Source organism: Lynx canadensis, chromosome E1 (assembly GCF_007474595.2).
Source record: "Lynx canadensis isolate LIC74 chromosome E1, mLynCan4.pri.v2, whole genome shotgun sequence".
Lineage (NCBI taxonomy): Eukaryota > Metazoa > Chordata > Mammalia > Carnivora > Felidae > Lynx > Lynx canadensis.
In genome coordinates, this window is record NC_044316.2 from 46,047,736 (window position 1) to 46,063,854 (window position 16,119).

The window sequence follows — 16,119 nt, forward strand, 5'->3', positions numbered from 1 at the left end:
ACAAATTAAAAGGCCGTTAGACATTAAACAGTAAAATATGTAATAAATACTCCAACCTACCCCAAAAGCTTCTTAAGTTAAAAGTCATAATGAATTTGACTAACCATGCTATTGAAAACTGTTCAGTTACTAGACAGGCTGAATCAGTTTTCAATGTATTAGTCCTAAAAATACCAATCCCCATCCCCCACCCCAAGCAAATTCTAGTTAAGTTTTACATTTTAGAGATAAGGCATTGACACCAATTAAAGCCTCAGTTTAATAATCAAAATTTAAATGAAGTCTCATTAAGACCTCTCCTCTCCTGACAAAAAGGAACATAAATACCAGACTGTCTGGGAAGACATTCAGACCTATTTCTAGTCATAACTGAAATGTAGTATTAGAAAGGTTGGTGAGCCAAAATTATATCGAAAACCACCACCCCTCCCTTGACCTTTCTAGAAATAAAAACCCATGTTGACCCTAAGACGACTTGTACAATGGTCACTGTGCTTTTGGTTATGTTGCCTCCTCTTGGTTAACTATTAACTTCAACAAGATTTTTGTTTATGAATAGACCCTCCAGTCTGAAGTCTTTAGAATTCCCTGAATTATTGGAAAGATATTCATGATTTCCCATATAACTAGTTAAGAGCCCCAGCAAGCCTGAAGACTACAATCTACATAAACTGAAACTTAGCTCTTAGCCAAATGTCTTACAAGGTGTAAAGTTTTTAGCTTTAATCACCATTTCAGTTAATTCACAGCAGAGCCAAGAGCAAAAATATAATCTATTCTGAAACAGCAAGCTATTTGGAGCTTTTCAAATGATGACATTTTACAAAGGAATAAAGTCCTCCATGTCGCTCTCACATGAAGCACTTTGAGGGTGGGGCTACACAGTTGGTTATTTCCTACCTTAATCTCACTTTACCATTCTGCTACCAGGCTATTAAATGACTCACCTGATGAGGTACTTACAAAAAGCCTTGATGCAATTTTGCCTAAAATTATAAATTTAAACTCATTTTACTTCTTGCAATATAAATAGACCGTTTTAAGGAGGGCCTTCTGATCTCCCCACTTCCCAAACTTAAATTATAGAAAGGAGCAGTCTTTTTCGTTTTTATGGTTAAAAAAACAGACCATCTAAGCAAAGTTTTACATGACATTATATATGTAAAATAAAGTACAATTTCCACTTAATTCAGTCTTCAAATATTTTTTATTGGAAGGCCATGCGTTGCCTTCATTTATTGTATTTCAAATCACTGTACATTTACTTGTGAAAACACTGCCTGCATTTTCTAGTACAAAAAAAACCTAAAAATTGTTTCAGGAATGTAGAGAAATATCCAACTTAAATAGCGAAAAAGTGCACCATAATTACTGCTGCACTGCAGTCATTTCTGCATTTCCCATGTTTCTTAAATAACTATCTTGTCTGATAACACACAATATAAAGAGCAATTATGAAAAACAGACATTTACATATACTTCTAAAGTCTTATTGAGAATATCCTGTTGGCATTGGATAACCAATCATAGGTGCAGCTGCAGTAGCAGGATATGCATATGCCTGTTGGTTCATACCATTGTGCATATTTGGAACGTTACTTCCATATTGCTGAGTGCTATCATAACCGTTCTGGTAAGTCCCTGTTGGATTACCAGTCCTAAAACTGGTCTGTATACCAGCAGACACAAAATTACTTCCAAAGCTCCCATTGGTGTAATTTGCAGCACTGTAAACACCATTCTGAGTTTTTGCCCCAAAATCTCTCTTAAGCAGACTAGAATAACCTCGGTCATAATTTTCCCTGTCTCTAAAGGTATTAAATCCACCCCTTTTGCCCGCAGAGTATCTGTCCCGACGGTCATCCTTCATGCCTCCTCTACCCCTGGAACGACCTGTCAAGAAAAAAAAGATAATTGCGTGCTGATTATTTCCATGCCACAAATCACTACTGACACAAAAAGGAATTAGGTAGCAAGTAGCTCTATTCACTCTGTAAAGTGTTTCTCAGTTTCATGTTAAAGATTTTTACTCACCCGCCAATCCCATTTAAATGGATTTGCAGACCATCATGTGACCCCAAATCACCAACATTTCTTAGTGAAGGTTGGTCTTACCTGAACCTCTGTCTTCGACCAACTGAAGCAACTTGGGATTAATTGCTTGATTAGCTTCACGAAGCACAGAGATAAGGTCGCTCACTTGCTTTATGTTATTAGGTGTAAAGAAAGTGTATGCTGTGCCTGTTTTGGTACTGCGAGCAGTTCTTCCAATTCGATGAATATAATCCTCTGAGGAGTTAGGGTAGTCATAATTGATGACAAATTTCACATCTTCCACATCTGTAAGGTGTTGCAGTGTGGCAAAATAGCAATGTACGGAGTTTTGCACACCACAACAGCCAGACCAAAAATAAAAAGTTAGACAATTGTATTCCCAAGAAGGTACGGGCTGCAAAAAATACAGTTAAAATGGTTATCCATTCCCTGTAGGAATACCATTGAAATTGGAGAGGGGGAAAAAAAAAAAAAAGCACACACCATCTACCTGGATGTCTCATTACCCACCCAATGATAGACAGCCTGTCAGTAAGACGTGTATTCTCTAACATATTCCCAAACCAGCAAGTCCCCTTACAGATCGTCAAGTGACATCTGAATGCTTCTGCGCAGTAGGGCCACTTAAAGGTTCACAGCAACCTCTTCATGTGCTCATTTTGAGGACCTTTAAACAAAAATGTACATGGTCCTTTGCATTACACACTCATCAGAAGTTCAAAATTCTGGCCACACTGCTTGTCTTGCCAAGACCTTACAACCGCAGCTGCAAGAAAAACATACCTGTCCCCCAAAAGTTGTTTTTATGCACTGTGTCTCGTCTAGGCAAGCGCTTCCAAGAAGCCAGGATTCACTTGAGAATGTGTCTCTCTCTGGCAGGTCTCGACATGACGACTACTGTGTAGGTGAGGGAGGAACTTTCAAAGCACTGCTTTCTTTTCCCACTGACTAAGTGTGAGAAGTTGCTCCTGCTCTAGATCTCATGTGCCAGTACTCACCAATTTGTAAAAGGCTTAGTACCTTTTAAAGCTGCTCTCTCCTTTTCAAACTTGAACAAAAATTTCATTGAACATTGAAGTTTGGAAATAGTTCTTCAACATTTCAGCCAACTCACTGAAACTCAAAGACCCACAGATCACAGTAAACAGTTTGAAACAGTGCTGTACCATGGCAGTCATGCAAAGCATGGGACAGAAGAAATACCACGGCAGTGAACTGTGAGGATAACTTGCACTTTTTTCCCCCGGAGAGAACAGTTTACGGGGCAGAGGTGGTATGTTCTGCCTTTTGAAGATTACTGGCACACTTTCAGCTTTTCACCTCTCTAATCGACTGGAAGCAGCCAGCCGACCACTAGTCCTCCATCCCCCTCGAGTCCTCCGATTGTCATGCCTAGGCCTTGCCAAAGGCTGCACCTTTATATGAAAAAAACTTGGAAAAAATGCAGAGGTTAAAGAAAGCAATAAACTTTCTTTAAAAAAGTATATGGAGATCTTCTGGGAAACCGAGCCATGAATTCGAGTTTTTACTAACCTAGCCCTCTGGAGGCCACATCTGTAGCAATCAGAATAGGAGCTTTTCCATGTTTGAATTCTGTGAAAGAAAAACTATCATCAATAATGTAAGAATGACAGGTTTTAAGAAAAAAATTTTCGTTTTCATTTGACTTACCATTTAGAACCCAGTCACGTTCCTGTTGACTCTTGTCACCATGGATACCCATGGCGGGCCACCTACATTAAAGAAAAACTATCAGTAAGTTCACCTTTAAAACCTGATAGATTTTAGTCTGCTTAAAAAACTACTCACAATTTCCTTTAGTTTTACCTGATGTACAGTTTTTACACCAGATATAACTGCCATCCATGAAACTCAAATCTGTTACTTTCGATCTGTTTGCCTCTCCCTCTAAACTCAGCTCTCATACACCTGCTTCAATGGAAGAAGCCCACATACCCGTCTCTCCTCATTTTTCTAGTAAGCTCATCACATCTTCTTTTGGTTTCGACAAAAACAATGGTTTTATTCTCCTTCTCACTCATGATCTCTTCCATTAGACGAATAAGTCTTGGAAAAACAAATTGTGAATTTTAATAAAAGAAGTCCACAGTTACAGACACATATTTATGGTCAGTGAAATCACTAACTTCGATTTACACAACTCAAGTAAAAACACCTGCTTGAACACTTGTATCAAGCAATTCTATCCTTGGTCCTTAAATCATAAAAGAGTTCCTTTTCCTTCTTTGCTATATAGTGATAACCAATTGCGTGAGTGAAGGAAAGTATTTTAATAAGGATCGACAGACTAATTTTAAACAAACACACCCAACATTGCACCCAACTGAAAATCACTTTTAAGATAACCTATCAAACGGTTAACTCCTGAATTTGTACAGTGATGTTTTTAGAACAATACTTCTACAGAAAACTTACTTTTCATCCTTTTCTACATCATGACATACATCCACAATCTGAAGAATATTGTGGTTTGCACTCAGTTCTAGTGCACCAATGTTTATGTGAATGTAGTCTTTCAGGAAATCTTCAGCAAGCTGTCTTACTTCTTTTGGCCAAGTTGCACTCCACATTAGGGTTTGCCTATCAGGCTGAAGAATTTTGGGTTAAAAAAAGCATTGTATTCTGAGAATAAATCTTTGAGATAAGTTTGAAAAAGCAACATTTTTAAAGGCTAACTTACTCTTATCTGATCCACAATCTTCCTTATTTGGGGTTCAAAGCCCATATCAAGCATTCTGTCTGCTTCATCAAGGACAAGGTAGGTGGTTCTTCTCAGATTGGTTTTCCCACACTCCAAAAAGTCAATCAGTCTTCCAGGTGTTGCAATACAGATTTCCACACCTTCAATGAAACACATGATGTAACTACAACACGTAGTGTAGAAGTTCTAGAATCAACACTGACAAAATTATTGTTACGTGCCTCTCTCCAAATCACGAATTTGTGGTCCCTTTGGAGCACCACCATAGATGCAAGTGGACTTCAAGCGACATGCTCTACAGTATTCAGCAGCTACTTGCTGTACTTGTTGGGCCAGTTCCCGAGTTGGTGCCAGCACCAAGCACTAAAAGAAACACAAAGCAGAGCAGATTTTAACAGAGTCCCGGATCCTACTTTTAAACTTACTGGCATTATGCTGGCAGGTAATTGATGTTTGCTATAAAGACAGCTTTGTCTCCAACTAAGTTGAATAAGACAACTAACATCTCCATGTAAAAGCATGAGTTTTTTTTGCCACATACAAACATTTGCTACAAATCTCTCCATCATACTCCTAAACAAAAGCTAATAAAAATATGTCTACTTACAATAGGCCCATCACCTCTCTCTAGGAATGGCTGATGATTGATGTGGACGATAGCAGGCAGCAAATACTATGGGGGGGAGGCAAACAACAGGAATTAAGTTAAAATGTTTCCGGTTTCTTTATATTCTCAATTTGTTTTCTCTAGCACATCACCACCGAATAAAACTCAAGAGTTATCCCAAACTTACAGACAACGTTTTCCCGGATCCAGTCTGTGCTACTCCAACCATATCCAATCCACTCAGAGCAACGGGCCATCCCTGAGCTTGAATAGCAGTGGGCTCAGTAAAATTCTGTCTTGCAATGACATCCATTACGTTAGCTAAAATTAGCAACAATTCAATAAAAAATTAGCAAAACCAGAAGAAAAAGAATAAATGAAGTGGGGGGGGGGAGACCTCAAAACTAGGCACTTACCAGGGAAGTTTGCTTCATAAAAATTCAGAACTGGCTTTGGGCAGTTGTGACCTCTAACCGTAATTTCCTTACTCCTTCTGTATGTCTCCACCTCTTGCTAGAAAACAAATTTTAATGATCTACTAAGTACCATGACAACCTTCACTAATATGTAAGTCAGCAGGTCCCTAACTTTTTAAATGATTAACAAACCTTAAAGGGATTTTAAACCTGTATCCACATAACACCACACAGCACAAGATTCACCTATTATGGTTACAGTCAACTCTGAAGTAGAAAAATCCCAAGCCACCTGTTTTTATAAGTACCACCTCTTTCTTAGCTACCATAAAAGTGTGAATTTCCCTTAATTTGGTCATTTCCAAGACCTCTCTATTCAGACTTTGATTTAAGTCATTATTGAATTACAGCCTGATAAAACCATGTGAAATTACTCACTGCTGTGCGCCTAGCCAAATCAGGGTGCTCTTGATAAAAATTCTTCTCAAATTTGGGCAGCTCATCAAGATTCCACTTCTTTTTGACTAGTTTTTCCCCAGGGTTTCCAAACTTCTTTCCAGATAGGGGCCCTGCCCTACTTCCCCCAAATCGAGGTGCACCAAACCTGGAAAAACAAAAACAAAAACAAAAACCTCACATTTTCAAATGTCTACATAGTAATTTACATACAGACTTTTCATCCTTTGGCACACACTAAAGGTAAATGACTTTCACAGTTTGAAGACTTAGCACTGCCCTTGGTGATGGTCATGCTATCAAAAGCCACCATTAGCACCATCTCTCTCCCTTCCCGTTGTCCCAAGTACACACTACTAAAGCCAAGTCAACAGCCCGGGATATAGCAGGTCGGAAACTGGCTGCCCAAACGCCCGAAGTTCCGATTACAAGGATAGACAACAGCTTATGGTTACTAGCCTTTCCCGTGAGCTTAGGAATTAAATGTCTGGGAAAGAGACAATACAAGGGAGGAGCTTAACAGCGATATTATTTACCGACTGTTTTCAAGCAAAGAAGCTTTGATTTTAAGGAATAACGGGACGACACAAGCAATGAGAACAGAACAAGGACGGTGGTCTCAGGGACACTTACGCAAGCCAATCGAATTGGGGGTATCCCGCGGAAGGGCTCCTGATTCTGATAGCAAAATTATATAACGCAAAGAAAAAGAGGAGGAGGAGCTGGCAACTACCGGGGGAGGAGTCCCGGACCGGGCGGCGTTCCCGCTGGGGCGGCGCTTCCCCCTTTGTCTCGCATTTCTCTCTGCGCCACATTTTCTCGACGCTGCCATTTTGAGCTCCTCCGCCGGGCGGGGTAACAAAGGCGCCGCCGCCATGTCCGACGCCGGCATTTTGTACCCGCGACCCAACCACATGGCCGATTCCCGCGGCGCTGGCCACCCTGCTGCCCCTGTCACATCAACGGGTTCGGAGGCGAGCCCGGCGGCTCTCACAGAATTCCCGGGGCACCTAAACCACATCTCGAAGGGTTGCACCTAATAGCGACTTCACCCTCTTGGAAACGTCGCGCTTTCCTCCCCTCGAAATACCCTCCCCCGAATTCTCCCAACAGCTACTCAATCGCCGGGGAAACTTCGATGTCCTCCCCGCCAGCCCGCCAACAAAAGCCAACCTTAAAAACCGTTAACAGAAAAACAGCTTTCAATCAGTTTTTGACAAATACCAAAATGGCGCAAGCCTTCGGTCACAAAAGCCTAAGGATAGGCTGAGAAACCCAAGTTCCTGTCGCCCCCGCCCGCCACCTTCATCGGCCTCCCATCCCCCACTGCCAGGCCTGACAAGTCCGTTCCCACACTCACCCTCGATCCCGGCCGCGGTCTCGGTCACTCGAATAACCCGACATGGCGTCAATGGTTGCGGTTGGCGGGGAACGAAATGGAGAGAATCGGATGCGACGAGTCGCTGCGGGTGGCTTTGGCGACAGCAAAGCCTTGCGGGGGCGGCAGCGGCGGAGGAGCGGCGATGACTGAAGCCGGAGCTGCTCAACGAGAGACCGGTGGAAATGAATGAGGTGCCGGCCGCGTCCCGGCAGCCGGTTTTATAGTCTGGACCGCCTCCTCCGCCGCAAAGAATGCTGGGAGCCGCTCTATGACCTAATCACTCCGCCCCTGCGCAGAGGCCGCAACGCCCGCCGGCGTTCCGGGATCCGCCATGTTCTCGCCCCACCCCCCACCGCCCCTCCCTCGGAATCGCCGGTTTAGGGCCCCTCTCATGGCTGGACCCACCCACACTGAGATGTCTCAGCCTACACCCTATTCTTTACCTTTTTCTCGTTTTTCCACACCTCAGGGAGGCCACCCTGCCCTTTTCCAGGTTCAGCCTACCCAACAAAATGGCCAGCACAGGCCAACCCACTCAGCCCACTTGGAGATGTTTACGTCTCCAAAGAGCCCTCACGCCTCTAACCAAATGAGACGGGAAGGCGGAGCCAGACGTTGTCACGTGGCTGCTCCCGCCCATCGGGTAAGCGGACCGCACTACTTCTCCAGTTGGCGTCGGCGGAGGAATACGAAACTAAATAGCTCGCCGGAAGTTCCGTACTAATACCCCCGGGAGACCGACCTGGGCTGCTGGGTGTGACCCGATATGTCAAACCCACCCACCTGAGAATCCCTTAGCGGGATATTGCCCGCGGCGAAGGGTATCTAGAGCCCACAAACCGCCGCCTTGGCCCGTGCTGAGAAAGGAAGTCCTCCTGTGATGACCAATCAGCAGCGAGAAGCCGTTCTAAAGTCCCACCCTCTTTCTCCCCCAGCCCTTTCGTTTCGTTCCCCCACGTCGGCGGTGCGTCTGCGCTGTTCGGCCCTTCCAGGACGCCGTCCATCGCGCGCCCAGTTGGGAGTCTAGCGGCAACCTGCCTCCCGTGACATGGCCGGCTCAGAGGCTGGTGAGTCTCGGCCCGGAGCCCCGGTGTGTGTGGACTGAAACCGTTTAAGAACCCGAACGCCCCTATTCCTTTTATCTCGAGTCCTCCGGCTGGACTCACTGGTCTGGCCTGCCGACGGGGCTCGTCACTGACACCCCGTCGTGGTCGGCGGGTTTGGGTCTCTTAGCCCCGCTCTCGGTTCGCTTAGTGGCCATCGAGCGCGATTTTGGGGTGTGAAGAGGAGGGCCCGCAGCACGCCTGCAGCCTGGCTGCAAAGAGGGCAGTCAGAAAGCAGAAAGTGTCCTCCTGGCACCTGTATTCTCGGGAATCCAGCCCACTGTCAGCGCGCTCTCTGCTTCTTGAATTGTGGAGACTGAGGCCGTACCTACCTGTGCATTGAACTTTTGAGCAACGGCACTCTTACGGTGTTGTTGATGCCCTTGCCAAAGTAGAACGGTGGTGGATTTTTCTCTTCGGTGCTCTGTGTCGTTACCTGGCTTTTTCTAGCAACCGCTTTCGAGAAGCGAGTTGATTGGGTTGCCTGGGACGCCTTCATCCTTTTCTTCCAGACAGCGTTCAAACTTCAAACCCTTTGGTTTGGTCAGTTTGAGACCAAAGTGGTCCAACGGTGTCTGGGGGTGGGTTGCGGTGGCACAGGAAACTTCAGTGTTGATAATGTGCTAGCTCTGAATTTAGAGACATTTTTAGGTATTTTCTATGTTTTATTTCTTATACATTAAATATAATTAAAAACTAACAAATGTTGTAGTGTTAGTGTCATTACTTCACTTCTTAACAGCCTGCGTTAATCAGCCTATTGGGCACCAGAGAAATTCTGACTTGCACAAGATAATTGGGTAAAAACATGACTAACGCTATTGGGAATTTGAAACAGCATTCATTAATTAGTTTCTGGTAGCCTTAGACTATCATTAACAAAGTGTCTTGCTTATGACATAATATTTGCTTACTTATACCTATGTTTTAAATAAAAACAGTTTTGTGTGGCTTGTAAAATAAGAAAAGGGTACATAACTTAGGACTTTAGCTTATAATGGTAGAAATTAGATTTGCATCATAGTTTTTACTACATTGAAATTCTAGCACTCTAGCACTTCCAGAGTGCTAGAAATTAAATAATGTATTTTCAAAATTCATGCCTTGGAGGGCCTTTGAACGTATATAGTAACCAAATTTCTTATCTTGTGCTTCATTCAATGTCTGTCTTCGTGGGGTCGACTTTTGCTATTTAAGGCTTATCTTTTTCCTTTCCTAACAGAGTGGATAACCGTTGCCAATAACCTTCTTTTGAAATGTCACATACACCTGAGGATACGAGAACTGGAAGACTGTGATGCTAATGTTTTTATTGCGCTTTATCAATCCATTTTGGGAGAAAAGGTACCAGGTAAGGGTACTAAAAAGTGGGAGTAATAGTGACTATATGTTAGGCCAGGTGTTTTGAGTGCCTTAAGTTAGATCCTGTGGTGTTTATAAAATCCTGTATTTTCCCTTTGTTTACATTTTCTTTGTATGTAGCTGTTGCATTCGTTACTATAATAAAGACCCACATATAGTAACAGCCTTGTTCAAATCAGTTTGAGTGGTCTTGGTCATTGTGTCAATCATGGCTAATACCTTGTGAAAGTCACACCTTTTCTGTACATATATTTTCAAAAATTCTAAAATTGAGTAGAACTTGGAAACTTGTTGGGTCCTGTTGCTTAACCAGTATTATGGATATGAATTGATGATTGTACTGCATCCCTGGTTGAGTAGCTCAGAGTCTTTATCCATAGATCTCTACTGTCTCTGCTATAACCATTAGTATTAAAGCTCTGTGTAGTCTCTTTTCCTTTCCCACTGTTACCATGAGTTAGTGCCCTCATCACTTGGAATAATGGAGATGGCCTCTAGCTGGTATCTTTGATGCTAGTCTTAACCTTCATTTGAGCACAGAGGCCTATAGTTATTAGACCAGTCTTTTAAAATACTTTTTTCAGGGCACCTGGGTTGCTTAGTCGGTTGAGCATCTGACTCTTGGTTTTGGGTCCAGTCATGATCTCAAGGTTCGTGAGTTTGAGCCCCACATCGGGCTCTGTGCTGACAGCATGGAGCCAACTTGGGATTCTCTCTCTGCCCCTCTCTGTCTGTCCCCTCCCTGCTCACTTGCTCTCTGTCTCAAAATAAATAAAAGAAAAACTTAAAAAATAAAGTACTTTTTTCTTCCTTCCCCCGTTCATCTCCCTCAGTGCCAGAGGAGAAACTCCAAATATAAGTTCAGTGTTAAAATCTTTCCTCACTGTGGTCTTTACTGACCTTTTGGTTTTTTTTAAGTTTATTTTGATTTATTTTTAATTTTTTAAAGTTTATTTGCATTTCAAAGTAAGTTTTACTTTGTTTTATATTTTTATTTTTTAACTTACATCCAAGTTAGCATATAGTGCAACAATGATTTCGGGAGATTTCTTAATGCCCCTTCCCTATTTAGCCCATCCCCCCTCCCACAATCCCTCCAGCAACCTTCTGTTTGTTCTCTATATTTGTCTCTTATGTTTTGTTCCCCTCCCTGTTTTTATATTTTTGTTTCCCTTCCCTATATGCATCTGTTTTGTATCTTAAATTCCTCATATGAGTGAAGTCATACGATATTTGTGTTTCTCTAATTCTGCTTAGCATAATATTCTCGAGTTTCATCTACATAGGAGCAAATGGCAAGATTTCATTCTTTTTGATTGCTGAGTAATACCTGTTTGTATGTATACATAGATATATATATATGTACACATACACCATATGTATATATACACCACATTTTCTTTTTTTTTTTATAAATTTTTTTTTTTTTTTCAACGTTTATTTATTTTTGGGACAGAGAGAGACAGAGCATGAACGGGGGAGGGGCAGAGAGAGAGGGAGACACAGAATCGGAAACAGGCTCCAGGCTCTGAGCCATCAGCCCAGAGCCTGACGCGGGGCTCGAACTCACGGACCGCGAGATCGTGACCTGGCTGAAGTCGGACGCTCAACCGACTGCGCCACCCAGGCGCCCCACACCACATTTTCTTTATCCATCTGTTGATAGACATTTGGGCTGTTTCCACACTTTGGCCATTGTTGATAGTGGTGCTATAAACATTGGGGTACATGTGCCCCTTTGAAACACCACACCTGTATCCCTTGGATAAATACCTAGTAGCGCAATTGCTCGGTCATAAGGTAGTTCTATTTTTAATTTTTTGAGGCACCTCCATACTGTTTTCCGGAGTGGGCTCACCAGTTTGCATTCCCACCAGCAGTGCAGAAGAGATCCTCTTTGTCCACATCCTTGCCAACATCTGTTGTTGGTTGAGTTGTTAACATTAGCCATTCTGACAGGTGTGGGGTGGTATCTCATTGTGGCTTTGATTTGTATTTCCCTGATGATGAATGATGTTGAGCATTTTTTCATGTGTCAGTTGGCCATCTGGATGTCTTCTTTGGAGAAGTGTCTATTCATGTCTTTTGCCCATTTCTTCCCTGGATTATTTGTGTTTTGGGTGTTGAGTTTGATAAGTTCTTTATAGATTTTGGATACTAACCCTTTATCTGATGTGTCATTTGCAAATATCTTCTCCCATTCCGTTGGTTGCGTTTTAGTCTTGCAGATTGTTTCCTTCGCTGTGCAGAAGGCTTTTATTTTGATGAGGTCCCAATAGTTCATTTTTGCTTTTGTTTCCCTTGCCTCTGGAGACGTGTTGAGTAAGAAGTTGCTGTGGCCAAGATCAAGGAGGTTTTTGCCTGCTTTCTCCTCGAGGATTTTGATGGCTTCCTGCCTTACATTGAGGTCTTTCATCCATTTTGAGTTTATTTTTGTGTCTGGTGTAAGAAAGTGGTCCAGGTTCATTCTTCTGCATGTCGCTGTCCTGTTTTCCCAGCACCATTTGTTGAAGAGACTGTCCTTATGCCATTGGATATTCTTTTCCTGCTTTGTTGAAGATGAGTTGGCCATACGTTTGTGGGTCCATTCCTGGATTCTCTGTTCTGTTGAATTGATCTGAGTGTCTGTTTTTGTGCCAGTACCATACTGTCTTGATGATTTCAGCTTTGTAGTACAGCTTGAAGTCCGGGATTGTGATGCCTGTAGCTTTGGTTTTCTTTTTCAAGATTGCTTTGGCTCTCTGGGGTCTTTTCTGTTTCCATACAGATTGTAGGATTGTTTGTTCTAGCTCTGTGAAGAATGCTGGTGTTACTTTGATAGGGATTGCATTGAATATGTAAATTGCCTTGGGTAGTGTTGACATTTAACAATATTTGTTCTTCCTATCCGGAGTATGGAATAATTTTTCATTTTTTTGTGTCTTCTTCAATTTCTTTCATAAGCTTTCTGTAGTTTTCAGTGTATAGATTTTTCATGTCTTTGGTTAGATTTATTACTAGGTATTTTATGGTTTTTGGTGCAAGTTTATTTATTTGAGAGCATGCACGGGGAGGGGCAGAGAGAGGTAAAGAGAGAATCCCAAGCAGGCTCCATGCTGTCAGCATGGAGCCTGATTCAGGGCTCAATCCCAGAAACTGTGAGATCATGACCTGAGCCAGAATCAAGAGTTGGACACTTAACCATCTGAGCCACCCAGGGGTCTCTATTTTTATTTAGAGAGTGTGTGTATGAGTGGGGGGGGGACAGAGAGAGAACAAGGGAGAGAGAATCCTAAGCAGGCTCCATGCCATCTCAGAAGCCCTGAGATCATGACCTGAACCAAAATTAAGAGTCAGACGTTTAACCAACTAAGCCACCCAGACACCCTTATATACTGACCTTTTAAATCATTATGCCATTAATTCCTACTAGGTTACCTTCAGAAGGTTGTGGGGTTTTTTTCCTCTCATGGAAAGCAGCCCATGATTATGGGTTAAAGTCTCACTCCATTATTGTTTCCCTTACTAGAGTATTAGCACCTCCTTGAATTTAGGGACCTCTTTATCTTTCTGTAGCATGGTGCTTATTGTAGAGCATGTTCATATATATGTTGATTGACTAAATATTCAACCACTAAAGGTGCTGTGTGGAATTCAGGCTCTGTTAGCTTTATCTGAATTTTATAGCCTGTTGTGTTTGGGTAGAGCTTACTTTTGTAGCACTTAACCTGACTCAGAAGCCTGGTCAGAGACAGATGAAAACTTGGACCCTCAGATGAAAAATGTGTAGCTTTTTTTCCACAGACCTCATAGCTATTCCCAGGAGTCAAGAGGATGAAGCTCACAATGTACAAGCAGTAATTGATTCGCTGGCCTTGGATTACCTGCAAGTCAGCTTGTCTCACATAACAGGTCGGTGTATACTTAACCATCAGATAATTTTGCATTTGACTAAAATAATTTGTTGGATAGAATCCTAGACATTGTTTAGCTAACCAAATGAGTAAGCTTATGATATAAACCAAGTGGCAAGACTGAGCCAAGACAAATTGACTGGTAGAGTTAAGGCAGCCATTCTTGAGAGCTTTTTTAGGAGAGTCAAACATTGAATTTATGATGGACCTGAGTCTGAGATGTAAGAATTCTGGCTGGTAGTTAAAGGTATGTTTTTTGTTATTTTGTTATTTTAAAGCTAACGTGCTGCTTGTTTGTAGTAGCTAAGAATTAGCTACATCTAAATATCCATTAAATAGGGACAGGTTAAATAAGTTATGATAGCTCCATGCAGGGAATTACTCTGCTACTGTAAAAGATGATTGATGATGCTCATTATGTACAATGTTCCATATTAGTGGAACAGTCTCCAATATGTGTAATGTCAGAAAGATGTGCACTTAACAATGATAATGTGCAGAGTAGGGTGCTGCTTATAAAAACAAAGGTAAGGAGAGGAAATATGCAGTTGATTGCTTGCAGAAGGACTCTTTGAAAGCATGTGCAAGAAACCTGTAATGCCAATTGCTTCCAGTAAGAGGAACTTCAGGGCCGCAGGACGAGGGTGGGATGAGACTTCATTATATAACTTTTATATTTCTTGAATTTTATTTTGTTTTTTTAAAGCTTATTTATTTATTTTGAGAGAAAGAGTGCATGAATGGGGGACAGGCAGAGAGAGAGAGAGAGAGAGAGAATCCCAAAGAGACCACACTGTCAGCGCAGAGCCCGGCATGGTGCTCCATCCCACAAACTGTGAGATCATGACCTGAGCTGAAATCAAGAGTCGGATGCTCAACCAACTGAGCCACCCAGGCAGGCGCCCCTGAATTTTAAGCCTCATGAATATTTTCTCTATTCAAAATAAATAAAACTGTAAATTGTTTTTGAAACTTTTTCCAAAATAGAGTATATCATGCTTGTATTCTAAAGCCAAACATACCAAATATAAATATATTTGTAAATCCCTGTATTCTAGATAGAAAATGAGGATTATTCCAGTAAATTATTTCAAGCTAAGGAAAAGAGGGAATCTGTGCATATGAACCTACATTTGAATCACTTAGAGAAGGCTTACACCATTGGTTTGTTCTTGGGCAGTTAAATGTTAATCAGGATTGGTCACTCACGTCTCTCAATGTGATGTTGACGACAAGTTTTGCAAAAATACTGTCTTAAGTTTTGAGTGCAGTTCTAGGAGTAAAAATGGTAAATTAGTTTGAAGATAATTCATTTTGAGGGATAATCCCAGGGTTTTCCTGTTCTTTTGCAATTCGGAATTGCTTTATCACTTGAATAGGGTAATTTCTGGTATTTGTGCTTTTTAAACCTATAGCATAGTTGTATCTGCTTATGTAACTTTTTAATGCAGAGCTGCTCCTAACAACTCTCACCCACCCCATGAAAAGTTGCAGAACTGCTTATCTCCTCCAGTGTACTGCAGAGCAGCTTTTTACTCGTTGTGTTCTTGTTCAGTTTAAAATACTTTCTTCTGTACCATGAAGCACTGCATTTTGGTGGGCGGTCTTAGTTGCTGGGTTGGCAGAGGATGCTCCCCATCCTGGCAACTGAGAAGTTCTGAGTATGCCCTTGGGGTATACTTGTGTATCTCGTTAAGCCAGAAAAACAAGGCTTAAGAAGATTTGTTTGCTTTAAACCAAAAAAAAAAAAAAAAAAAAGTCAAATACTGTCTATCTGTACTGGTAATTTTGTAAAACATCATATTTCTGGTTTAGGTTTGTTTTGCATCAGGAGTGAAATTTTGAATGGCTGGGTTCTCTCAAATATCAAGTTTCCATTGTGTCTTCCCCTTACTGGTTTGAACTTAAGAGAATGCAGGCGTGACCTCCCAAAGGACAACCCAGCTGTCTCAAGAGTTACATTCCATCCATACCTGATGTTGATTAGAGTCCATTTTAGGTGATACTAAGCATGCTAAGTTTCCATGCTTTTACCAACCCATTTCTTGTCAACATATCAATTTAGCATGTATTAAAAATTTATTATGAGACAAGTGTTGTGCCAGGAATTGTTTAAAGAATAAG

The 16,119-nt window shown here is 41.9% G+C and overlaps 2 protein-coding genes across 3 annotated transcripts in view; one reads left to right on the forward strand and one right to left on the reverse strand.

Annotated features, from left to right (window-relative positions):
* Window positions 1-1,188: 1,188 nt before the first annotated feature.
* Window positions 1,189-8,228, reverse strand: DDX5 (DEAD-box helicase 5). 2 transcript variants are annotated; one of them, XM_030296223.2, is made up of 14 exons: window positions 8,081-8,228; window positions 7,617-7,795; window positions 6,239-6,404; window positions 5,801-5,897; window positions 5,572-5,705; window positions 5,385-5,450; window positions 4,999-5,140; window positions 4,757-4,917; window positions 4,492-4,664; window positions 4,012-4,122; window positions 3,727-3,788; window positions 3,589-3,648; window positions 2,116-2,340; window positions 1,189-1,893 (listed from the first exon to the last, which is right to left on the reverse strand). In XM_030296223.2, the coding sequence occupies exons 2-14, from the start codon at window positions 7,658-7,660 to the stop codon at window positions 1,490-1,492; spliced, it is 1,845 nt and encodes a 614-aa protein (XP_030152083.1). In that variant the 5' UTR covers window positions 7,661-7,795; window positions 8,081-8,228; the 3' UTR covers window positions 1,189-1,489. The 2 variants fall into 2 exon arrangements, with proteins under 2 accessions (XP_030152083.1, XP_030152084.1); XM_030296224.2 differs by lacking the exon at window positions 8,081-8,228 and having other exon boundaries at window positions 7,617-7,825.
* Window positions 8,229-8,394: 166 nt separating this feature from the next.
* The window catches only part of CEP95 (centrosomal protein 95), a 43,361-nt gene continuing 35,636 nt past the window's right edge, over window positions 8,395-16,119 (forward strand). Inside the window, exons 1-3 of the mRNA XM_030296216.2 lie at window positions 8,395-8,704; window positions 9,963-10,091; window positions 13,886-13,993. Of these exons, the coding sequence (XP_030152076.1) occupies window positions 8,686-8,704; window positions 9,963-10,091; window positions 13,886-13,993 (256 nt within the window). The 5' untranslated portion in view covers window positions 8,395-8,685. The remainder of the gene's footprint in view (window positions 8,705-9,962; window positions 10,092-13,885; window positions 13,994-16,119) is intronic.

Bases quoted from the DNA above. Each gene is read 5' to 3' on its own strand.
- DDX5 (XM_030296223.2), bottom strand. From the start codon at position 7,660: ATGTCGGGTTATTCGAGTGACCGAGACCGCGGCCGGGATCGAGG. The intron at 5,898-6,238 runs GTGAGTAATTTC...TTTGTTTTCTAG, and splicing joins ATTTGGCTAGGCGCACAGCA to CAAGAGGTGGAGACATACAG. The intron at 3,789-4,011 runs GTATGTGGGCTT...TCTTTAATGTAG, and splicing joins AGAAAAATGAGGAGAGACGG to GTGGCCCGCCATGGGTATCC.